This window comes from Ctenopharyngodon idella, chromosome 5 (genome assembly GCF_019924925.1).
Source record: "Ctenopharyngodon idella isolate HZGC_01 chromosome 5, HZGC01, whole genome shotgun sequence".
Taxonomy (NCBI): Eukaryota; Metazoa; Chordata; class Actinopteri; order Cypriniformes; family Xenocyprididae; genus Ctenopharyngodon; species Ctenopharyngodon idella.
The window spans coordinates 18646752-18671845 of record NC_067224.1 but is presented as its reverse complement, the minus strand read 5'-3'; the positions used below and the strand labels follow the sequence as shown (position 1 = coordinate 18671845).

The window sequence follows — 25094 nt, the reverse complement described above, 5'->3', positions numbered from 1 at the left end:
CACGCTCTCACGTCAGGGAACATTGTGCGCTCTAGTCTGGTGAAGCACGATCCGTGCTGCTCTACTGCGCATGGGCGAAGAGGACACTTCACCGGGACTTTTACAAAGGGAGCGCAAGGACGGGAGAGGGACATATAAACAAACTTCTTTGAAAAAAAAAAAAAGGTAATTCATTGTTCCTTTTTAAAAACCGCTGGCCGCATACTTATAAACTAGACTTTATCGCTCACTGTCTTCAGGGCGCGTGCGAAACCTGATCCAGCAGCTACAACAGGTCTGCAAACACTTGTGTGTTTTTTTCTGTGGGATATGTTAAGCTGATAAAATGTTGTCTTAGGTTAAATATATGAGAAAATAAATGAATTGTGACAGTGGGATAAAAAAACATTGAATGTAAGCTGCAGTGGACATTTGTAGGTGCATTGGTCGCACGACTCTTGTTACTTGTCTCAAAGCAAGATAAGAGATTACAATATAATTTTAATGGTTAACAGGGCTAGATGTTGTGTGTGCTGAGACTATTCAGAGAAAGGGTGTTTTTACACACCTGTTTCAATAGGCCTATAGAGAGTTTTTGCAACTATATCCTTTGTCAGGAAACATGCGTTCTTGATTCCCCCCCCCCTCGCTACACCATGCGTTTATTTATTTCTTTGTTTGTTTGTTTGTTTGTTTGTGTGTGTATGTAATGTAAGTTGTCTGCTAAATGGTTAGTTTAGGTTTGTAGTTCTCATAACTGGGTACTTGTAGGGGAGAGCAGGAGTGATGTAACACTGTTTCAAGGTCTGTAACTCGGTGACTTTGTGTCTCAAACTTTGATGTTACTATATTTGTTTGTTAAAAATGAAAGTAGTTTAAAAATCCACAACTCCGCCCTAAACTGTATAAATGAAGGTCAAGTGAGTGCTGGTGTTACAACTTGCCTCACTGCCATATGGGTTGTGTTACATTGGACAATTTGTGCAAGAAATTTATTGTTTAATGTATGATATTTTTTTCCCCCCCTGTAGCTCATTTCTATTTGGTTAAAGAGACTGTTACAACACTCCCTGGTCTCCCTTAGTAGAAATATATTTCCCTATACAGCAAATTTCTAAACTCTTCAGATGAAGTCCTCAGGTCACTTGACGGGAAGTAATTACGATGATCGCCTTTCCTGTGCAGATTTCAGGAAGTTTGAAGTTTGAACTGATTTTCACGATAACCTCACTCTAAACGATTGATGTCCTAAAGCTGTTTGGCGGTGGTTTGACTTCTCGAACAGCAATGAAATTCTTATCGTTCTTTCACTACTGAATATATTATCATACCTTATAAGTCATTATCCAGGAATATGCATTAGTTTTACTACCAAAATCTGCTTTGCACCTTAAAATATACTGAAAACCACCTTAATAATACATGCAATAAAAATAGAAGGCTACTTGATGAATCAAAGTTCATCATGTGACATATCAGTAAACCGTGACTATACAAACCATGACTAGACAGTGCACCACGTCATACAAACAAAGACAAAACTCCATCAGGGTAACTCATGTAATGCTAAAATAAAGGCATAAACATTCACTATTTTTTTTTTTTTTTTTTTTTAAACAGAGTGTCCAAGAGAGGACTTTTAGTCAGAAACACTGAAATATAACTTGTGCATTGTGTGTGCAGTGTTGGCATGCTCATTCTTTCAGGTTGGCATCATTGCCATGTACAGTCTGCAAGAGACTCTCACAAAGACATTATTATGCTCTAGTGAAAAGGGTTGTCAGCGACCTACAAATATTATCACCATCAGAAATGAAACCTCTGTTTGGCGTATCTGAAACAAGGGAGCCCTTTCCCCTTTCAAATATCATTTACTGGATGCATTCACTCATCATTTCAACAGCAGACAATTTTTAAATTCTTCTTTGTTGGATTGGATTCCTCTTCTATTCCAGTTGCACTCCTCAAGAAGTCTGTGACCTGTTAGACCACATTAAACTTGTGATAGTATATTTTGTAAGGGGCTAATCCAGAGGAAAATTGGCACATCCACAGGGTGTAAACTGTTCGGTTCTGCTCCGAGACTATGAATGGAAGAAGGCTTTGTGATGCAGAGACATCTTTTGGAGGTAGTCCCAGTTGTTTAAAGAGGGAACTGTTTCAAGATGAAAGTCTTCTAAAGCCTCCTTTCACCGATGACATAATGAAAGACCATATTAAAGAATGTGAGATCCCTGTCTGCCTTTATGCTTGCTTTCCAGAGGGAATCTTATTGTTAAAAGCGAGATGGCTAGAACTTTTCTTTGAAGCTGAGTGCTGTTCATGGGTGGCAATGTGGCCATTTCAAATGAGAAGAGATTTGAATGTGCTTACAGTGTGCAGCTGTATGTGAATTTCACTTCCTGTACATGTGAACACATACATGCTCCTGTCAATTTGAAAACAAAAGGATGTTCTATACACATTGTGTCCCTCATTAAATATTTATCCTGTTCTATTTGTTTTGTACCAACATGCATTTGTTAGCAACAGCAGGCTTGGTTTCTCATTACTTGTTACAAAATAATACATAAATAGAACAAAATAAAACTGCTAAAAAGGATGGACCCAAAAATCATTTATTCTCCCTCATGTTGTTTCAGACCTGACTGACTTTCTTCTGTGAAACACACAAAAAAGGGCGTTTAGACGTTAAATATCAAAATATCTCCTTTCGCAGAAAAAAGGAAATCCGTGCAGGTTTGAAACAACATTTTGTAGGGTGGAAGCGAAGATGTGTACGTTCAGGCCTTCATGGACATATGGCAGAAGCCTCTTCAATTTGCACCTTGCTGAGAAAGCTTTCCAGATCGGGATCAAAGCTCAGTTCATGGTGAGGGGAACTGTCACCTACATCTTTCTCTCTCTCTCTCTCTCAGGCTGTAAAATCCACACTGCTGCTGCTGCCTGTATATACAGAGGAAATTACTTCCACTTTGCTGCTTGGTTAGAATTGTTTGCAAATCTAATCTACCCCCTTTACCATCGCTCCAAGCCTACCAAACATGTCTAGTATAGAGAATCTCTCACTATATTGTGGATGGGTTACCATGACTTTTGAGGCTGGTTTCTAAAACTGCTTCTGATTGATATTTGTTGTACATAAAGTTTGTACATAAAGAAATCATTCTAATGTGCTGATTTGGTTCTCAAGACAAATGTCTTATCATCAATGTTGAAAACGATTGTGCTGCTTAATATTTTTGTGGAAACTTTGGTACTTTTTTTTTCAGGATTCTTTGATGAATAGGTTGGTAGTTCAAAAGAACATTTACTTGAAATATAAATCTTTTATGACATTATAAATGTCTTTACTGTCACTTTTTGATCACTTTAATGCATCCTTGCTAATTATTTTTTTTCCAAAAATCTTATTGACCCCAAACGTATGAAAGGTAATGTAGGCGAATCTGTCAAACTCACTTAATGGCTATAGTTCATGCTTTGTTGTGTCATAATTAAACTTGTTAGTTATATTGTTGAACAATATGCAGACAGAAATGCAATCATGTTTAAATTAGTCATCCGTTATAAATTTGAGTTACTCATTCAATTAGGTAGGTATAAATAAGGTTAATTTGATATTAGTCAACTCGCCATCATAAGAGTAAAGGGTGCTTTCTATCTCTTCAAAGTAGAACACCTATTTCTTTATGACTTCCTGGTGGAAAATATGAGTTGTTTGCTAGTTGCCTTCATTTCTGTGCAGTGTTTTAACCACCTGCATTTGATGCCTCATCAACTTTGTTTGTTGTTTTTCTTGGTGGAATAGGATGTACATTTTGAAATCAAATCAGTCATTTTCCATCACATGCAGTAAATGTACCATCAGTTAAAGCCTTTTCTCATAATAATGCACCCTTTTTTTTGTCCTGCTAGCCTCAAGGAGGGGTATATTTGAGGAAGAGACTCGGGTACAAAGCAATTAAAATCAAGAGGCAGGAGGTCCCGGTCTTTTGTTGTTGTTAACTGGTCGTATCCAATCAGGGACCATCACATTGGCTTGTTGGACACTATTCAAGACACTCATGCTGACTAGAATCAAGATAAACTCTGGCGTTTTGCTGAGGATGTTGTCTAGACGTTCATGTTTACATATTAATTAGGAATTAATTATATAGACAATCAAAGTCCTGTGGGAACTTCCTCTTGTTATTTCCTCATTCATTTAATGATTGCAATATTTACAACAACAAAAGTAAAAAAAGTGCTATTGGCAATTTAATGGAATATTGCTTTGCTTTTTGTAGTTTTGTGTACTTTGTTCAGAGATTTGCCTTGAGCATCCACGAAAGAGCTTCTTAAAGGGTTAATTCACCCAGAAATGAAAATTGTCCCATGATTTACTGATCCTCAAGCCATCCTAGGTGTATATGACTATCTTCTTTCAAAACAGAACAGAGTTATATTAAAGCGATGGGTTTTTGTAAGAAAAATATCTATATTTAAAACTTTATAAACTAAAATAACTAGCTTCCGGCAGACGGCCTACACAAATCGACTTGCGCCAAAAGAGTAACTGCTAAAACGATGTATGATGTAGGAGTAGCGTTGTTTTGCTCTATATTCTGCACTTCTATGTTTGTCATTGCATCATGCATCAGGTCAGAGGTTAGGCTACTCTTTTGGTGTAAATTGATTTGTGTAGGCCGTCTGCCGAAAGCTAGATATTTTAGTTTATAAAGATTTAAATATGGATATTTTTCTTACAAAAACCCATTACTTCGCTTCAGAAGGCTTTTATTAACCTTCTGGTGCCATGTGGATATCTTTTATGATGGATGGATGCACTTTTTTTGGACTTCAAAATCAGGAGCAACATTCACTACCATTATAAAGCTTGGAAGAGTTGGGATATTTTATAATATAATGCCAATTGTGTTCGTCTGAAAGAAGATGGTCACCTAGGATGGCTTAAGGGTGAGTAAATATGGGATAATTTTCATTTTTGGGTGAACTATCCCTTTAAAACCTCCCAACTGAATATAGCTTTGGTCAGTAGTATCAATGCATTGCTTTCAGGTTTTCCCCTTTACTTATGAGAAAGTAATTAGTGGAGACTCTTAATTAGATGAACAAAATGAAGGAAACGCCTTTGTGATTTTTCAAACCTGTGCAATGTGAATTGCTTGTTTAGGTTTGCTGTCTCTACATGGTTATCACAGACTACTTTGTAAAATTTGTCCTTTCCTTTGTTACCCAGAATGGACAGATTGAGTGGCATGCTGCATTCTGACAAAAACACTGGATTAAGAGGAACACCTGGTCATTTGAAGGTTCTTGTATTTAGCTAGAAGCATTCTAGTAAAATAGAGAAACAAAGAATCAGGTTTACTGCATCCCAGAGAGCTCTCAGCACTTTAAGGTTGTTGGCTGCCTAACACAGTGACTTTATTGTAGTCTGTTTTAGAGTTTTGGATTGATTTCTTAGAGTAGGAGGTAGAGATGCTTTACCCATCCATTCACTGGTTCATGTTTACATGTTGAACATGGATAAATATAATGTTGCCATTAACAATGCAAGTTGGCTGTTTTCCATCTCCTTCCTCAAGTTGGGCAGAGTTTAAAGTTTATTGTTTCCCATTTAAAACATTGTCATCACATAGAAGACGTACACAGGTTGTATAATTAAATGCAGTTTTTAAAATGTCAGAATGAGACAAATGGTGGCCCTCATCACTTATTCCATGCTTGTAAGTGGCCGCTGACATCTTCGCTATCCATTTTTAGAAGTGATAACATCACACAGTTGTTCCAGCTTATCAAGTGGTTGTTCTGTATGGCTCTTCACCATATCTTCACTTTTTCATCAAGCATTTTTCATCAAAATGAAGGTAGATTCACATGTAGCAGCGTGAAGATCTTGTCAGGTGACGAGGGAAACGGACTCTAAGCAAAGATGCAGCTGGGATTAGTGGGTGCAGAGGAAAAACTCCTACATTCTTATTGTGTCAGTTGTTTCACAGAGGTCTTTTTGTTGTTCATGACGTATGACATACCCACATTTGCAAGTGACATTCATTTTTGTAAATATGGTTTACTCTTTACATAACTGTGCCATCTGACAGTGAAGTTAACATAAGTCAGTTGGTAGACTGTTTTCTATCTGACCGAGTTGTCTTGCTTCCTATACATTCAGTATGTTAACATGTACAGTTACTGTCTTCATCTGTCTGTCGAAATATATACCGAGCGTCACTTATGTCTATGGGGCAAGCCAAGGCCATTTGCAGTATGATTAAAGGAATATGCTGGATGACTTTTGGACACATTTTTGCCCTGATTTACAGTCTGGACAAGTCAACGCTAGTTGCTAAAAGTCAAAGCCAGTCTGCAGATAAGTTTACAGTGTATGATGGGCACAGACTCAGGTTTTTTTTTTTTTTTTTTTTTAGGTTTAGACTTTGATTCCATTCAGTCTGAGTATAATAAACATTTTGAGCCAATTTCAGAATGCATATTGTTTTTATTTGTCATGTATCTCCTAGGAACAAGGCACATATTTCTGTGTGTTTGTGTAGTGTATGTAGCAGTAGTAGTATGTAGTGTATTTAGTGTTTGATGCTCAGTTTTTCTCTGCAACCATTAAGAAATACGACAAGAGTATGATGCCTAGTGTTTTAAAATATGTTTAAAATAAACTCAGTCAGGTTACTGTTGTAGTCCATACAGCACAGTGGCATGGTGAATTTGAATTTGTGCCATCAAATCTACACTAGAAAGAATGCCCCCGGGAACTCGTAAGAAATGTTGTGCTTGATGATGCCTGCTCTAATTGGTTGTTTTGATGGCTGTTCATGTAGACAGGAGCAAAAAAGACACTTGCTATATTCAGAATTATAGCATACTACTCTTACTATTCTTGCCATAGAAAGATATGATAAAAATAGCAGTAAGAGCAGTATGCTAGTATGTGGTTCCCAATTCAGCAACTGAGTCGATCGTTAGACATTTTATAACAGGATTCCAGCAAGTCTGATTGAAGTGAGGAAAAGATATCAGGGAATGAACCCTCCTCTGATCTCCCCTACACTGACTTCTAAAGTTCAGCGCTCAATGGAATGCAGTGAAGGGTAGCGTTGATGAATACTGAGCTGAAGGTTTGGGGCAGGAACAGGCAGGTCTGAGGAACGTACATCTTTACTAAGGAAAGGCAAGTGCCAAATAGTCCTGGGTGTGAGAAATTCTGAGAATGAGCAGTGTCTGCAGCAAACCAAGTGAGTGCCCAATATTTATGGAAATCTGCCTTGTTTGAGACCTTTCTCTACACATTTTTACCCTAGTCATGAAGTAGCTGGTCTTTTGCTGTTAAAAATGTGTAGGCTATAGACCTTAGTCAGGTTAGACAACATATTGGATTTAACACGGGTGAAAACAAGGCTGTAAGGGATAAACAATGGCACACGCTTCGTAAAGGTTCTGGATCGTAATCTTCACAACTTTTAAAACAGTTTTATAGAGGTTTGTTTACTGAAAGTTTTTTATTTTGAAATATGTTTCGTCAGATAATCAAACGATATGTTGTTAAACAACAGTACAATCCATTGAACGCACTGTAATTCTATCCCTCACAGCTTTAGTTTTATATTCTGACGATATACAAATAACTGGTGATTGATTTATTTTGATTATTATAGCAGTATTGGAGCAAAAAACTCTTGAGCAAAGATGGTAGAAATTTTTTTTATTAGCTAAGCAGCTGGCATTGCTATGAATGGGAATGGTAAAAGTTTTTCCAGGTATTATTGACCTCCTTGCTTACAAAGTAACAAATAAGCCATTATTTGGGCTGTGTGTGTATGTAAACTCTAATGTATTTAACAGCCCATATTTGACCGTATGTGTTGCGGCACACTGACAGCCTACAGAGAGCTTAGTTGACTGACCACTGATCTCAGGTTTCAGGTGAAGGTGTCTACCTCAGCCTGTCGGACTGCTTAAGTTACCCCATCAATGTCAGCGATGTCCTCCTACACACTACCTTTAGGTGTCCAGTGGTTACATGCTGATGCTGTGTCTGAAAGCAATAAACAAAGAAAGCCTCGTTAATTTTCCTTTCAGAACTTTCCATTCTTAAAGATGCATTCAGTAGTTGTTTAGTTAGCATTAGCTGTTTAGTTGTTTAGTTAGCATTAGCTGTTTAGTTGTTAAGTTAGCATTAGCAAAAACATAAGCAACTTGGACATCACTACTCAGGATTTTCTTCATCAAATCTTTCCACCTTGTGTATGCCGTACCAATGTTAACACTCATTTTTTGTCTTTATTGGTCTTTCTGTCTGCTTCTTTGGCCGTACAGGTACTGATTCTCCTGTAGTCTCTGCTGGAAAAACAAGATGAAGTGTTTCATCGTCTAATTTTCGCTCTTTGCACCTTTTAAAAATTGTGTCCTAAAATTAAGCCAAGCCTAAAGTATAGCTTCAAAAGTAAAAGGATGTTAATTTTTAAACTCTGAATTGTTGATGTTGGATCTACAAGTGCCTTAATTAACGCTTTCAGTCATTGGTGAACATAATTTGGTTCATTATTGGTGTTGAGAAAGGGAAGGACACCCTTGTTTTGGGTAGTCTTTAATTGCAACTCTAAAGGAGGCCTCATACCGCATCCTTAAAATGTGAAGACATTGTTTTTATGAGTGCACGCACACCGGCAGTGCCACTTGGTGTCTGTCTGTGGTGCCCAGCTACGTTTCCGAATCTGAAGGCTGTTCAAAATCCTGCAATGTTACAGCACGCCACTCACGTAGTTTTCCATTAAATTACATTAACAATGATTTGGGACTAATACAATGTACATAATAACTTAACCCTAAGCTGGAAGATGGTGTATTGTGCATTTTTCCAGTAGCTCCTCACCAGAACACGAGATCCAGGATCCAGATCCTGGGGGTGGAGACGGGTAGGTTTAGGGATATGTAAAGTGGGAGGAGTTGGATCTGGATCCAACCTCACCTCCTGGATCTAGTGTTCTGCAGTGAGGACCGTCTTGATTTTTCAGCAAAAATGTTTGACTTTCTGTCTCTTGAATGATGTCTGTATGCTTCATATAGAGCTATTATAATATAGATCATCAAACTTCAAACTTGTCGACGCCACTTTGTTTTTGAAGTGAACTTTTTCCTGTTTGGTGATTAGAATCACTGTTTTCAGTGTGTCCAGTGTCCGATATTTGCTATCCTAGCCACAACACGGCAGTCCGTGGCACTTCTCGTCCTGTGTGTGACTGGCTTAACTGTCTCTCTTTTACCCATATATGTAAGCACTAGTGGGGCTTGAAGATGCTTGCTAGGTTTAGGGGTCATCATGACATGAAAAATCAAATTTGCCTTGATCTTTTGACATATAAGAGGTCTTTGTTCCATTTAAGACGAGTTTCATATACCATAAAACATACTCCTCATTATAAACAAAACATTTATTTAATTTAGCTCCAAAAACGGTTTGTGATGTCACATGGGCAAATACATTTATGACTGCCTCTAGAGCAAGACATCAACAAATCGTTTTGGTTTGCTTAAAGGGTTAGTTCACCCAAAAATGCTCCAAAGCTTAATGAAGCGGTGTTTTGAAATCGGCCATCACTATACAAGTCGGTATTTTGTTTTTTTGAGGGTGAGTAATATATGACATTATTTTCATTTCTGGGTGAAATAACCCTTTAACACCTGTTCACCTGTCTAAACCAGACACAAATATTTCTTTGCGTCAAAATCAAGTAGAACCCATGATCATAATTAATAATAAATACACTGGCTACAGATATTATACAAATGCTTAGTTCAGGTTCTGACATACCCTATGCACTTAAGTCTGCTGACAACAGGACAAATGGAAGAAAAAAACGTTCGTTTTGATGCATCCTGTTTAAACGGCTCGTCTGCATCTCAGTAACTGTAAGTAAATGATTTGATAATGCCTTGTCTGTGAATGACAGTTTTATATGGATATGTTTTCAAAACACTTACTCATGTGTAAAAGCGAGTGAGCATTGACACTTTTTCTCATGCAATAATGTTAGCCAATCGTAACAGTGGCCATTTACTGACAAGACTTAAGGGAGACGACCACATAAATCAGCTTTTTGGACAGAGGGTCAGAATGAGGGTTGGAAATTATCATTTTTGTGACTGTTTTGTCTGTGAAAATAACTTTGTTAATATTATAAGTGAACCACAAGGAACATATTAAAACAAATCCATGTCATGACCCCTTTAAATCAGGCTCTCCTTTCACCTCTAAGCCATGCTTTCTGTTTGCAGCTGTTGGCTGCTTTCCTCCCTCTGAAATAAGCTTCTAGATTATCCAGCTAACAATGTTTTAGTACAGTAGTTAAAGGGACAGTTCACTCCAAAATTAAGTGTCATCATTTACTTATACCCTCATGCTGTTCATATCCATATAATGTTATTTTTCTTCCTGTCGACTTCCTGCAAATACTTGTTGTGAACACCCTGTTAATTGCTAAACATTTAGCAATTGGCTTGATTTCTCAGTGATTTTATCATGCTGCCACAGGCTTGTTCCTTTATGTTGAGCTCGTTATGTTCAGATATGCTTTATGTTGCTAACTTCTTTAACTTCTGTTGATAACACACATACAAATACTCTGTGTGAAAAACCACAAGAACAGCCTGCTAATGTTTTTACTTACATGCACTGATAACAACATGCTAACTTATCCTGAAAGCGTCTCTCTTGCTCTTTTTTTGTCACTCCATATTTACCAAATTTCAAACCGGATTTTGTACTGTCTGGTACTTTCTGTTTGATATTAACCTGAAATAACCAGGCTGTCTGTGTGGGATTCAGTGCTTGGCCTCTCTGAGCTCTGTGCCGAGCTAAAGCAAAGCCCAGTTCATAATAGTCCTCTCAGGTTTCTGTTTTCACTAATAGGGGCAGGTTCACCTAGGTAACCAAATTTCCATCTGGATTCAACCTTCTAATGTGTCTTTTCATCCTCCCCTTCATGCTTTCAAGAAAAAATCAAACAAGTTAATGTTTACTGAAAGAAAAAATCACAACAAAGTTTTGTGCATTTGTTTAAACTGCCGAGCAGGATCTCACCACCTGCTTTGTTTATTGAAATGAACAGGCCACCTTTACGTCAACGCAACCTTTTTAGCTGGTTGATTAAAAATATTTCTAAAGGTATTGGTGCTCAACGTGTTGAATTTTGGAATGGACATAATATTCATGAATATTAACAAAATATGCAAAAGCATTATTATTGGAATAGGGAAATTCTATGGAAAAATCGTTGTTGCTGATGATTCCTGACGTTTGCAGTGAAGGAGTTTTGGAGGTGTAAGCAGATTGTTCGAAAAGGTACGACAGAGATCATACCAATTTACCAGAACATAAAATAATTATGAATGCAATGAGTGTGTGTTGCAACTAAGTTGCAGGAGAATGTTGTAAATCAGAGCTTCCCAGACTTTTTATCAACTACACTGCATTAAGGGCTGAGAGCAAGTCTCGCAGTGAATTCTACTTGCACATAACATAACCAATACAACCAAACAACTTTATACAATAATAGTTTAAGGTTTATAATAGTTTAATGTGTGTGACTGCACAGTGAAGGTGCGATTCTAAATTAGAGTGCAATCGTGACATTGCTGAGAGAGTGCGTACACAAATGTACATGCAAATAAATAGATTTAATCTCACGATGATCTCAAGGGATGGTTTGCTACATTTTATGTATTTGAATATGGTTACTGCACTGTGTAGAGTATTTTCTCTTGCTAGAACATCCATTATTCATTCTCAAGAGAGTGGCTGGGCATACCTTAATGTTGTAGCGGAGTACTTTATTTTTATAGGGAAAGCGTTGATTTGATCACGGCTTATCTTGAAAAACGAAGACAATTTGACGTTTGTCGTAGGAGAAGTCACAGTGCAGGACTGTGCGTCAAATCTTCTGACACTGCCAGAATTTCGTCTGAGGTAAAATTTGAACGAAACGGTTGTTAATCGGCTGTTGGTGAACATGTCAAACTAGTGATCAAAGACTACAGATTTTTGCCTAGGATTATAGGATAGATATAGGATAGGCTTTTAGGATTCTCAAAATTTGTCTCAGTCGACCAAATCGTGGCCAAAATCGCACAGTGGGCACCCGCCTTTAGTTGAAGGGGTCTTATAATACCACTTTTACAAGATGTAAAATAAAGTCTCTGATGTCCCCAGAGAGTGTATGTGAAGATTTAGCTTAAAATACCCCACAGATCATTTTTATATAGCATGCTAAATTTCTCTTTTTGAGGGTGAGCAAAAATGCTCCGTTTTTATGTGTCCATTTAAATGCAAATGAGCTGCTGCTCCCAAGAAGAGGGTGGAGTTTCAAGAGCTTGTGTTAGCACTTAGTGTTAGCAGCGCCGATTACCTCGCTCACTGAAAATGTCAGAAACTATTCATCCTTTTGTTCAAATCGGAGTTGGACAATGATGGAGAGACTCAAGAAGAAATGACAACATGTTGAATGCAACAGGATATTTCTGAATGGTTAGTTGATGAATTTATGTAGCTGATGTGGAGTTAACTATCTTAAAGTCATTGATTAGCATATTCTGTCATGATAATCTATAAATCGCTCGTGTGGGAACTGTTGTAAGATGCTTACAGAGCCAGAGAATATATGCTGCATGAAGACAGAACAGGTATAGTTTAGTTTAATTACGGTTATAACTTGTCATGTTGTCATCTTGCTTTTATGACATACTATTGCATTTGTGTTATGTACTGTATTGCAATAACATGTCCTCACCCCTTTGTTGCATGTTCTCGGGGGTGGGGTTTATGTATATTTTAGGGTTAGTGATGTCACTAACCCGGGAAGAAGCTCATAGTCCCTACCAGCCGTTTGTTGTAGTCCTTAAACAGAGAATTCTTTAAAAGAAAATATCTCCCTTTGCTTTGAACTTTGAGCGTCCTAACTTTGCAGATGTTGTTTATGCTCAAACAGCAACATTACACACTAACTAAAGTTAAAAAAGTGAAATAATCAACCACCCCTTTAAGACTATCAGATAAACACCACTTTTGTCTTCTGAGGCACAGATACTTGACTCTTTTGCAGTTAGATGCAGTGTTATGTATTATGTGAGTGTTTGGACTGTGTAAAACTCTTCCAGGGGCTTGTGGTGTGATGACTTGATTAAAAATTCCTTAACCTCAAGCCTTGGCAGAAAAGTCTGCTGTACAGTGACAGATCTCTCCATGAGAGGAAGATTAATACTGTCTTGACCCGGTAAAGCCTCTAAGCAACAGAGAGCTGGTCATGTTTAAAAGGATTCAGTAGCTTTGAATTTTTTTAAAGCTTTTTAAGTGTTTACTTCATAAGATTCACAAATCTTCATCCTACTTTTGAACTGATCTTTGATAATCCATCTTAAGTCCCATTAAAACTGCCTTAAGTATCAGAATTTAAGAATCTTGCATCTTATCCTTATTTATTTCTAAATATCCATTATTCCCCCTCTCAGTAATGCCAGATTATGTGCAAGTCCCTCTAGCTACTGCTCCAAACCCAAACATTACGTGATTTTGTGGCTACGTGACAGAACCCCTATTGAGGGGTCTATTTACAGACTCCTCCACATGTCCACGGCGAGAGGAGGGTTCCCTGGAGTCAGCTTTGCGGTCGATAGACAATGCTTCTCCTAATTTGATCAGTGCTCATCGATTCGTTAAGCCATGCTCGCAATTACTGAGTTCATTCCCAGGCATTCCTTTAGTGTCAAGATCATGAGCTGAGCTGTGTTCTGCAAGATCAGTCCACTTGGGGTGGCATGTCTAATGGACCCGGGCAGCTTGTAGACAAGACTGAGCATCTGACTCCTCTCAAGCTGCCCATTGTTTGGGTTTGCTAATGCAGATTACTGGGTTCAAAGTTGAACAAAAATTGGAAGATTTTTTTTTTATGTCTCTCATAGAAATATTTCTGATGACACTGCAAAATTTAGAGGGTGAATTCCAGTCATTCTGAAAAAAGTTCCCGCATGAATATTTTGCTTATGTTCAAGTCAGTCATGCGAATTCACTGTAACAGAAAGCTGCTTGTTTTGAAAATGGCTTTTCACACTGCGCTTTACCCCAGGTTATAGTCATTCTAAACACTGCTTTTAACCCTGGGTAAAGGAACGATTCACACTAATTAGGAAGAGGGGTTAGCACCACTTTGAAACCCTGGTTTTGGAACCCTGCTCCGGAGCATGGCTAGCACCACTTTTGCGGTGCCAAACTTGTACAGTGTGAAACTATGCTGTGTTAGAATGATACAGCTAGACGCTTAGCAACAGACAACCAATCGGCTCTGCAAATAAGAACGTTAACCCAGTGTTGAGGAATGTACAATGTGAAACGTCAGTTTCTGAATACCCAGGATTAATTGTTAACCCTGGGTAAATTATGAGCCATGTGATATGTGAAGCAAGATAACCCAGGATTCCGTTTACCCGGGGTTTAGGATGACCCAGGGTTAACTATTTCAAGTGTGAAAAGCCCTAAAGTGACTTATGTGTGTGTTCTGTTTGATACATCTATACGCTGTTGACAGTGGACTATGTACTTTTTTAACTGTCAGATTTTGCTTAGATTTTTCTTATTTGAATGCACTTTAAGACTTCATCTGTAGGAAATGATATGAATGAAACCATAAATTTAAAAAAAATCGATACAAGCCCTATTGAAAACTAAATTAATGTTTGTATTCTGTAGATATATATGTGGAGCACTCCAACAAATTTTAGTAGATTATATGTTTTTATTTAAGTTTATCTTATGTTTTATTTTATTTATACTTTATGTACACTGAAAAAAGAATTGGTGTATGTTTTACTTTAAAACAATTTTCACTCAGAAATGCAAAGAATTTACATGTAACTACAGAGCCCCGCACATGACATGCAAGAAAAAAAAGAAGTAAATTGTGCGCATGATTTACTAATTCGTTCCCACGATTTATAAATCGTGTGGACTATTTACTATTTTCGCTGCTCGATTTGCTAATTCATTCCCATGATTTATAAATCGTGCTCACTATCTCCGTAGGTAACACATTGATTTAAATGAGAAATTTTGAAGTAGAAAGACTGAAAGGCATTTTTACAGTGTAGTATTATGGGATTATTTCAAATGTATGTAACAGGTAATTAATGGTACAGATGTATGGCGTATAATACTGTATGTATTGTAAGTTTCACCAAGATCCGATTCACACACATTTTTATAATTTGCACATCTTCTCATATTATAGTTTTCTCATGAGTTCCTCCAGTTCTCAGAGTTCTTGTAATTACAGGGACGGGCTGGATATGGGATTCCTGCTTTGATGTGAGCGTACAGTGACCTGTAGGGTCACAATGGCACTGTCTGTTCTCCTCCAGAGCTCACTTATCACAGCTCTCAACTTCCTGCTGAGAGCAGAGCTTCAGTGATCTCCACACAATACAGTGCATTATCTGCAGGAGGGTGCGCTAGTGTTGTCATAACCTTATGACCCTTTGACCCCTCACACCATAAACAAACAAAAAAACAATATCGGTCAGGAGGGGCAGATGGTCCCAAGGAGCTCAGCTGAAGTTGTCCTACTGTTTCACATGAATAAATTGTTACTTTTAAAGAATCTGAAGCTATTTTCTAAAATCTCTGAGCCATGTAATAATGGAAAATAATGTTTGTGGAGAGGACTGGGCATATACAAGTGATGTGTTGAGATGGATTAATAAAATAAAGTCTTTAATCTCTGTGTTTTCTTGGTGTAATGAGCTTTGCTGAAAGTTCTTACAGACACTTACAGAATTGTTATACATGTTAAAGTTTTGGTTTGTTTTCATGTTTTCTTTATGAAAAGCATTGCTCTTTGCGTGTATATTTCTGATCAGCTGCACATGTGCACTCTGAAAAGTTTGAAATGACTAGTCACAGCTGTCAGCACCATTTAGCATGTCTGAACATCAGAAACATTAAACAGGCATCATCATGTCCATGTGCAAAATCAGCTTTAGCTGAAGGGGACAGTTAAATTCATAGTATGTCAGATATCATGGATAGTGACTACAGCAGAGAACCAGCTGCTTCTTCATCCGTGTATGTTTATACATTCCTATGCCCGTGTGTGTGTGTGTGTGTGTCTGTGTGTGTTTTCTTTCATTCTTTAAATGCCAAAGGATCAGTCTACATCATCCTATTGATCTCAGTATCTCTTTTTCTTTCTCCAGGCAGTGCTTGTCATCTGTTAAAGGGATTTCCTGCTGCATGCTTTATTTGGAGATCATAAGCTCTGAAAACTGTGGGCCTTCTCACTTCTCAACAGCAGGTGAACTTTTTGTTTGTTTCTTCTTCTTTTCTTACCGAATGAGCCAGCCATTTTGGACAGGGTATATGCATGAATGCCTTGATGTGTAAACAAATGCCAGAAGGCTGTTGTTTTATTAAAAAGTCAGTTTGGCCTCAATTTCTTGAATTTTTTTTTATTTCCATGGTAAAAAAAAAAAACAAAAAAAAAACTGATGGGTGTTTATTTAGAGGCTTGTTTGTGATTTTTACTTTAGTTGCTTGTGTGTGAATCCTCAGACAGAGACCTTTTGTGAACATACTGAATACTTGTCAATGGTTAGATGCTGCTGACATGCTGTCAACCACAACACTCATTATACCTTTCAGAGCACACACAAGTGTCCATTTACAGACTATAATGTCTCTTTCAAACTAGGGAAAGCACCACACACACACACACACACACACACACACACACACACACACACACACACACACACACACACACACACACACACACACACACACACACACGGTCTTAATCTGGTAAATGATTATTTTGATGTCCTCAGCCAACCATTTCAGTTATTCTTCATTTGTAGTCTAAACTTCTTTTCATGCACTGTAATGCATGTTAATTGCTCCTAACTTGAAGTACATTTTGACAATTAACATAAAAGATTTAGTTAATTAACTTTTTTGTGTTCTTGCAAACAAAATGAGTTATTTACTTCACTGTAAACTCTGGTAACTCTCCAAAAACCCACATTAACAGAAACTGAGCATAACAAAACATTAATCACTACTAAATCTCCCTATTAATCTTGCACAAAAACATTATGTAACACTTAATTTTAGCATTTACTCTCCCTTTTGAGTGCCATGGGCAAAGAATGCTGGGAAATGGAAATCCCAGCCCAGTTTCAGTTAAACTTAAGTTAGTCTAAATAAAAAAAAATTGGTTCATACAACTCAAAACAATGAAACGGTTCTGTTTACTTGAAATATGTCAGTGCTGTGAACTCAAAATAAAAAAGGTTCTAAATACTCATAACAGTTAATTTAACTTAACAAATGTAAGTTTGTCCTATTCAAACCAATTAAGTGTTTTGAGCGTTAGGGTTTACAGTGTGTTCAAAAGTTCTGGGTTGGAAAAATTTTAATTGTTTTTGAAAAGTCTCTTATGCTCACCAAAGATTTGTATTAAAATACAAAATTCTAATAACTAATATTACAATTTAAAATAACAGTTTTTAATGTTTAAAAAATTAATTTATTCCTGTGGTGACATTACTCCAGTCTTCAGTGTCACATGGTCCTTCATTCTTATATGCTGATTTGGTGCTCAAGAAACATTTCTTATTATTATAAATGTTGAAAACAGTTGTGCTGCTTAATATTTTTATGTAAAACTGAGACTTTTTTTGTGGTTTCTTTGAAAATAAAATTTAAAAGAACATCATTTATTTGAAATAGAAATCTTTTGTAAAATAATAAATGACTTTACTGTCAAATTAATACACCCTTGCTGAATAAAAGTAAAATGTCTTACTGACCGTTGATTGACTGACTGATTATAAATGCCAGTCTGGGAAGCAAGTCAAAGCCCAATCTAAGTATTCATGCACCCCATCTCACTATTGTTCAGCCTATTCCAGCCTCAGTTGTTATACAGGAAGCAATTAAAATTTTTACTGCCAGATTGTGTCTAGTGGATTCGTTCTAGTCATGAGAGGTTTTACAGAGCACGCTTTAGTGTTCTGACAGTCCGACAGATCCCATGGGGAGAATGGGACTGGTGCGTGTGTGTGTGTGTGTGTGTGTGTGTGTGTGTGTGTGCTGGATGGCAGTTACAGGGTGTAAATGTGGGGGTTTCCTCAAACTGGCTTCGTCTACCAGTGTCTAACCCAGATGGGATCCTCACAGTTTCTCTTCCTCGACTGTGTGGTGAGACAAATCACTTCACTGTGACAACACCATTATCTATGTCTCTCCCACACTTGCTGCCAGTAAACATCCAAAATCTGTTACCCTATTTCAGACAACAAATGGCTATGACTTGGGTATCTCTTTTGCTTTCTTATTTGTTAACTTAAGACTTTTAATAAAGTGCATTTGATGTGTCAGAATCGTTAAGGTTTCTACTTAATTTCTTTTCCCACCAAGCGCTCCTCTTTCATTTTCAGACAACATTATATGTCTTATCAATTAGCCATGGGAATACTTTGTTCTACGTGTCTTTCGACCTTAAAGAGCATCTCTCAGTTACTGCTGATAAGCTCATGGCATATTGGTCTGCTTAATATCAGCATGAATCGCTGAAGGAAGCCATTTAATGGCCATCCTTAGCCATGACGTTACCTCAGAAGTCCCTCTGGACCAGCTGGAGACAAAAGACTACTAGAGCAGTGACCGGCTAGTGGAGATCCTATCTGACTCTGAGACTCAAATATTGGGGTTTTAACAGCTGGTCCAGTCACCGCTCAACAGATGGCTGTGCATAAACAGTGGATGAGGGTTAGAAAATGAATTCAGACAGAATACATTATGCCACTAACAAGATCCTTTGACACATTAATGTTAATTTATTGTTATTATGTCTCTTTTTCAATTTGGAAGCTGTTTTGGTAGCTGAGGTTGAGCCAATTGTTGCTTTCTTTCACCTGCGTCTGTTGATGGCATCTATTAGGGTGAGTTTTACAAAGCGTAACGGAGTACCTCCCTGAAACATATTGTTGCTTCCTTTACGGTTGCTCACTCGATTGAAAGCATAGCGGATGAATGATTTCCCAAACTTTCACAAGGGATGCTTTAGGTCTTTGTTGTGCTGATTTCGGGCAGGGGAACAGCTGTGGAGGCTTCAGGATCATAGGGACTTCTAGCGTGGGGAGCAGAGGGAAAATTGATTTTTAACGCATTTCAAACAAAACTTGGTGGGATGCTTCTGCTAAAGCCAATGGTTCTGAAGCGGTTAAATTAAATGTACCTGAGTTTGTATAAGTTGTACCAGTCCCTTCTGCTGGTAATTGTTTTTGGAGGGTTAATGTCCATTGGATGCCAAGTATAGTAAAGTTTGCTCATTCCATACATTTCCCAGCCAATTCCACCCCCTCTCTTCCCAGCCCCCTGGAATGGGCCCTTTCTCATTAGCACCATTATAGCCTAGCCAGCTCAAGTGGTTAAGCCAAACAAAACCCTTTAGCCTTTAAACGCAGCTCTAATTAAGGCTGGCAAGGTGTGTTTAACGTTGGAATTTCTTCTGCTTCTTTGTAACTGCTGTCTAAAACATTCCTGTAGTGTCTGTCAACAAGGAGCGCCCTTTGGGTTCCCAGTGATTTATTTTTTTTATTTTTTTTATTTTTTTATTTGTCTTGTAAACAGTAAATCTTAATTTGGAATTAGCATGTAGGTGGGAATTGTAGGAACAAAGCATCCTTTGAATGAATAAAGTGAACCTTTTTTTTATTATTCTGTGTAGCAGTAACTATATTTGTATATTTTAATATACATTTTAAATTATTATTACACACACGCACACACACACTATATTGCCAAAAGTTTTGGGACACCTGCCTTTACATGCTCATGAACTTTAATGACATCCCATTCTTAATCCGTAGGGTTTAATATGGAGTTGGCCCAACCTTTGCAGCTATAACAGTTTCAACTCTTCTGGGAAGGCTTTCCACAAGGTTTAGGAGTGTGTTTATGGGAATTTTTGACCATTCTTCTAGAAGCGCATTTGTGAGGTCAGGCAGTGATGTTGGCGAGAAGGCCTGGCTTGCAGTCTCCGCTCTAATTCATCCCAAAGGTGTTCTATCGGGTTGAGGTCAGGACTCTGTGCAGGCCAGTCAAGTTCCTCCACACCAAACTCGCTCATCCATGTCTTTATGGACCTTGCTTTGTGCACTGGTGCGCAGTCATGTTGGAACAGGAAGGGGCTATCCCCAAACTGTTCCCACAAAGTTGGGAGCATGAAATTGTCCAAAAATATCTTGGTATGCTGAAGCATTAAGAGTTCTTTTCACTGGAACTGAGGGGCCAAGCCCAAACCCCATAAAACAACCCCACACCATAACCCCCCCTCCACCAAACTTTACACTTGGCACAATGCAGTCAGGCAAGTACCGTTCTCCTGGCACCCACCAAACCCAGACTCGTCCATCGGATTGCCAGACAGAGAAGTGTGATTCGTCACTGCAGAGAACACGTCTCCACTGCTCTAAAGTCCAGTGGCGGCGTGCTTTACACCATTGCATCCGACGCTTTGCATTGCACTTGGCGATGTAAGGCTTGGATGCAGCTGCTCGGCCATGGAAACCCATTCCATGAAGCTCTCTACACACTGTTCTTGAGCTAATCTGAAGGCCACACAAATTTTGGAGGTCTGTAGCTATTGACTCTGCAGAAAGTTGGCGACTTCTGCACACTGTGCGCCTCAGCATGCCCTGACACCGCTCTGTGATGTTACGTGGCCTACCACTTCGTGACTGAGTTGCTGTTGTTCCCAATTGCTTCCACTTTGTTATGATACCACTAACAGTTGATCGTGGAATATTTAGTAGGGAAGAAATTTCACGAAAGGTTGCCACCTGTGCAATAAGACCAATCACGGTACCACGCTTAAATTCACTGAGCTCCTGAGAGCGACCCATTCTTTCACAAATGTTTGTAGAAGCAGTCTGCATGCCTAGGTGCTTCATTTTATACACCTGTGGCCATGGAAGTGATTGGAACACCTGAATTAAATGATTTGGAGGGTGTCCTAATACTTTTGGCTATATATATATAATATAATTATGTGAGTACATGAGAGGTTAGAAACTAAAATATTATGTATTTATTTTGTTTTGCCATAAATATATAACAAAGATTTATATTTTTTATATAATAATATAAGAAATATAGGTAATACTTTACAATAAGGTTCATTAGTTAAACATTAATGTATTAACTAACATGAACTAATCATGAGAAATACATTTGTTACTGTATTTACTAATCTTCGTTAACGTTAGTTAATGAAAATAGTTGTTCATTGTTTGTTCACAGTGCATTAACTGTTAATAAGATTTTAATAATGTATTAGTAGATGTTGAAATTAACATTAACAAAGATTAATAAATGCTGTATGAGTGCAGTTTATTATTAGTTCATGTTAACTAATGTTAACTAATGAACCTTATTGTAAAGTGTTACTGAAATATAATACAAATATTAAAATGTCTAATTGGTCCATATTATCTATATAAAAGCAGAGGATTAATATTTGATTCCCATAAACGGTCCTCTGAGGTAACCTTGTGTCAGTTTGAAATTTTTTTTTTTTTTGAAGGTCAAAGAGCCTCATAGACACAATTATCTAACACAAAGAACCAAACAATTTACTCTTAATCCTGCACTATAATTTGATATGTGTTTTGATGAATAAAGCATGGTAGTGCAGCATTCTATGGCCGTAACTCTGGGAGGCTCCCCTGGCCTCCAGCCCTCTCAAGGCTCTTTATCATGAGAAGAACGGCCGCTGGGCCTCTCAGTCTGCCTGGCTCCACTAGAGAGCTAAACAAATAACTGGCTCCAGTCTGTCCTTGGTCAAATGCACGCTTGGACAGAGGTGAGGAGATTTTTATTTAGTTCCAAAAGTGGTAGAATAAGATGAGTAGAAAAAGACATCCATCTGTCAGACAAAAGAGGGTAAAGATAGTGAGAGTGTGTGGCCGACATAGGGACTACCCACTCTCCTCTATACACCCTGTGGAGTGGAAGGGCTGGGTCATTGTTAAATGAAGCAGTGAGTTTGCTCTGCAGCGCTGTGTGGAGTGAACAGTTTCCTCTCGAGTGCTTGTTTTACATCACTTAAAATTGTATATATATATATTTTTTTTCTCTTATTGAAGCAGTGAGACAAATGGACTGTTGGTTCTTTGGTATGTATGTTTTTCTTTCTATTTTTTTCAAATTGGTAATTTAATTGAAGTTAGTTTGGTGATTTCATATGGACGATGCTTCATAGTTTTATGTAATTTAATTGTATTTGAGCTTGGGGGAAATGAATAAATTAATATTATTAAATAGTTTTTATGTGCTCATGCACCCATTTACTGAAAATGTGTATGTTTGAAGAATACAGGCCTGTAGATGGCAGTGTTGTCAGAAAATTGCACTTGGACTTGCACAAAAGCCTTGTAGCATTGAAACCCCAGTTTAGTCTGGCGTAGAGAAGTTGACGCAGTCCACAGTGTCTGTTGGCTTCATTTATGTCCTCCGTCTGCAAGCGGACAAAAGTGGAGGTGTGTTCACTGCTGTACATTTCTGCTATTAAAAAGAAGTTGAATATTGTGTTGGATCTTCCTGGAACTATTTGGTTAAAAGAATCCTGTGCTTACAGACACTTTTGAAGACATACTAGGTTTACAGTTTTCTGTGATTTATGGGTTCATATTCTTATCTCAGTTGCTCTGAAAATCTGCCTGTCACTAAAGTTAGACTGTCAATCGTTCATATGATTTATTTTTGGGAAAGAATAATTTTGGAAAGACAAATTATAGTGCAGAAGAAATAAACTATCAGTGCTCTCTCTGGGAATAATGTTGTCTTCAGTTTGTTTGTGTGTGCCTACCTAACCATTATTTTGGGGACAAATGTTGTAACCAGAAGCTAAATCTGCCAAAACCTCCTTTTGGGGATTTGTAAAAATGGTTTATATGTATTTTTTAGTTGTAAAATGGTAGTTTTGTGTGGCATTTTACTTAATTTTGTCAGCTCTTTACCTTTGAAATAACTTTGCTGTCTTTGTTTGTAACATATTCTGTGTGTGTGTGTGTGTGTGTGTGTATATATATATATAAGCCCCTTTCTGTTATCAGGAAATAGAGTTTTAGATTATAAAGGAAAGAGCTCAGCTCTTCTTCAAAAGCAGCTCTTTGAAAACTGTCATTACTGCAAGTCAGTGTCTCACTTTACCAGACCTCTTGACATTAGACTCTTCACAGAGGTGGTGTAATGTTTTTGGATTATTTATAAAAATTTATATGCACAATCATAGCTCAGATGTCAAATGAGTCTTGCTAAATACACAACTGTTCAAAAGTTTGGGGTCAGTAAGATTATTATTATTATTATTATTATTATTATTATTTTTAATTAATTAATTAATTAATTAAAATAAATTGATCAAAAGTGACAACATTTTTTATAAAATTTATAAAATAGTATACATGTCTTTACTATTTCAAATAAATGGTGTTCTTTTGAACTTTCCATTCATCAAAAAATCCTGGAAAAAAAAATCAGTTTCCAAAAAATATTAAGCAGAACAACTGTTTTCAACATTAATAATCATAACAAATCATAAGATCATAATCATAAGATTAAGTGTTTCTTGAACACCAAATCAGCATATTAGAATAGTCTTCAGTGTCAAATGATCAGAGTAATGGCTACCGAAAATTCACCTTTACCATCACAGGAGTAAATTACATTAAGTAAATTAAAATTTATTCACATTCTGTACTGTATTTTGATCAAATCTAGCATAAAAGACTTGTTTCAAAATATTTAAAAAAATATCTTACTGACCACAAACTTTTAAACAGTAGTTTATCTATAATCTTTCATTATTAAGGCATTCCACAACAATCTATTATCTCCAATTTCTCTGTCAGCATGACGTACGAAGGTCAAAAACCTCTTTAACCTTTGACAACACTAGATAAGGTGGTTTGGAAAGGCACAAATTGACTTTTCATATGGTCTTGCATTGCAATCAGACTGATTTGTTCTAAATAGTGTCCATGTCGTATACTGTTTGTTGTCTTCCTTTAAGCTTTAAAGTTGTTTATTGATTCCAAAAGTATCAAAATGTATTTGATTATTCCACATATTCCATAATATATTGCATATACAGTATTTATGTTTTAGGGAGTATGAAAACAAATAGAGGCTATAGTAGCTTTGAGTGAGGTCCTTGTTACTGATAAGCAAACACTTTGCCTTCACTTACTAGTGAATCTACATCTGTATCACAGGACGCCGTTTAAGGCGAAAAGACCAGACAAGAGGGTGATAATGATAAAAATAGTGTCCTACAGCCCATGCGAACAGGTCTGTGGTTATGATTAAGTCACTTTCTCTTCAGGGTTCTTTATATTTAGCTGACCTAAATCAGGTTTGGGGCCGTTCAGTCTGATCTTCAGTTTAGAACTGGCCGTCTAGTGCATCAGCCGCTTGCAGGAGTTTGCGCTCACAGTTTGAGGTTTGACTTTGGCTTTTCCAGCAAGTTGATGTCGAGCTCTTGGAATATCCTGGATACATTTGATTCGAATGAACCGGGTAATCACAATGTGGTTAAATTATTGTAATTTTTGGATTTTTTTTTTAATTTAATAAACCAATGCAGCAGTCTTTTATACACTGCAGGGTTTCAGTGTTTGTCTAATTTGCATGTAAAGATGATTTCTTTTGGTTTCGCATTGCTTAGGCTGAAAAACCAAAGATGAAATAAAAGTGGTCTGCAGTTTCAGAACCCCCCTGTGCCTGTCAAGATAATTATAAGCTTTGAAGCTGGATTTGGAAGAAGGGGGATCAGCATGGTTGTCGTAAGTAATGGTTGGGGGCATTTGAGCCCGGGTCAGACCTTTGGCCCCCCTGCCAGAAGCTAACACGAATGCACAGGTGTGTTCAGCCCCTCTCTTTTCTGAAGTTCTTTAGTTCTGGCTTATTCAAAACTCAATGCTATAATGAAATTCAGCTGCCTGCTTTCATGGTCAAGTTGCTGCTGGCAAATCCCCCTTTTCTC

General features: G+C 37.5%; 1 protein-coding gene across 9 annotated transcripts in view; it reads left to right on the top strand.

Annotated features, from left to right (window-relative positions):
• The window catches only part of kank1a (KN motif and ankyrin repeat domains 1a), a 50925-nt gene continuing 25831 nt past the window's right edge, over positions 1-25094 (top strand). For 4 of the 9 annotated variants that reach the window (XM_051893903.1, XM_051893901.1, XM_051893900.1 and 1 more), the window contains exons 1-2: positions 1-165; positions 16240-16337. In XM_051893903.1, coding sequence (XP_051749863.1) covers positions 71-165; positions 16240-16337 — 193 coding nt within the window. In that variant the 5' untranslated portion in view covers positions 1-70. Of the gene's footprint in view, positions 275-2744; positions 2852-16238; positions 16338-25094 lie in introns of those variants that run through there. The other 5 variants (XM_051893906.1, XM_051893909.1, XM_051893905.1 and 2 more) reach the window with 5 other exon arrangements.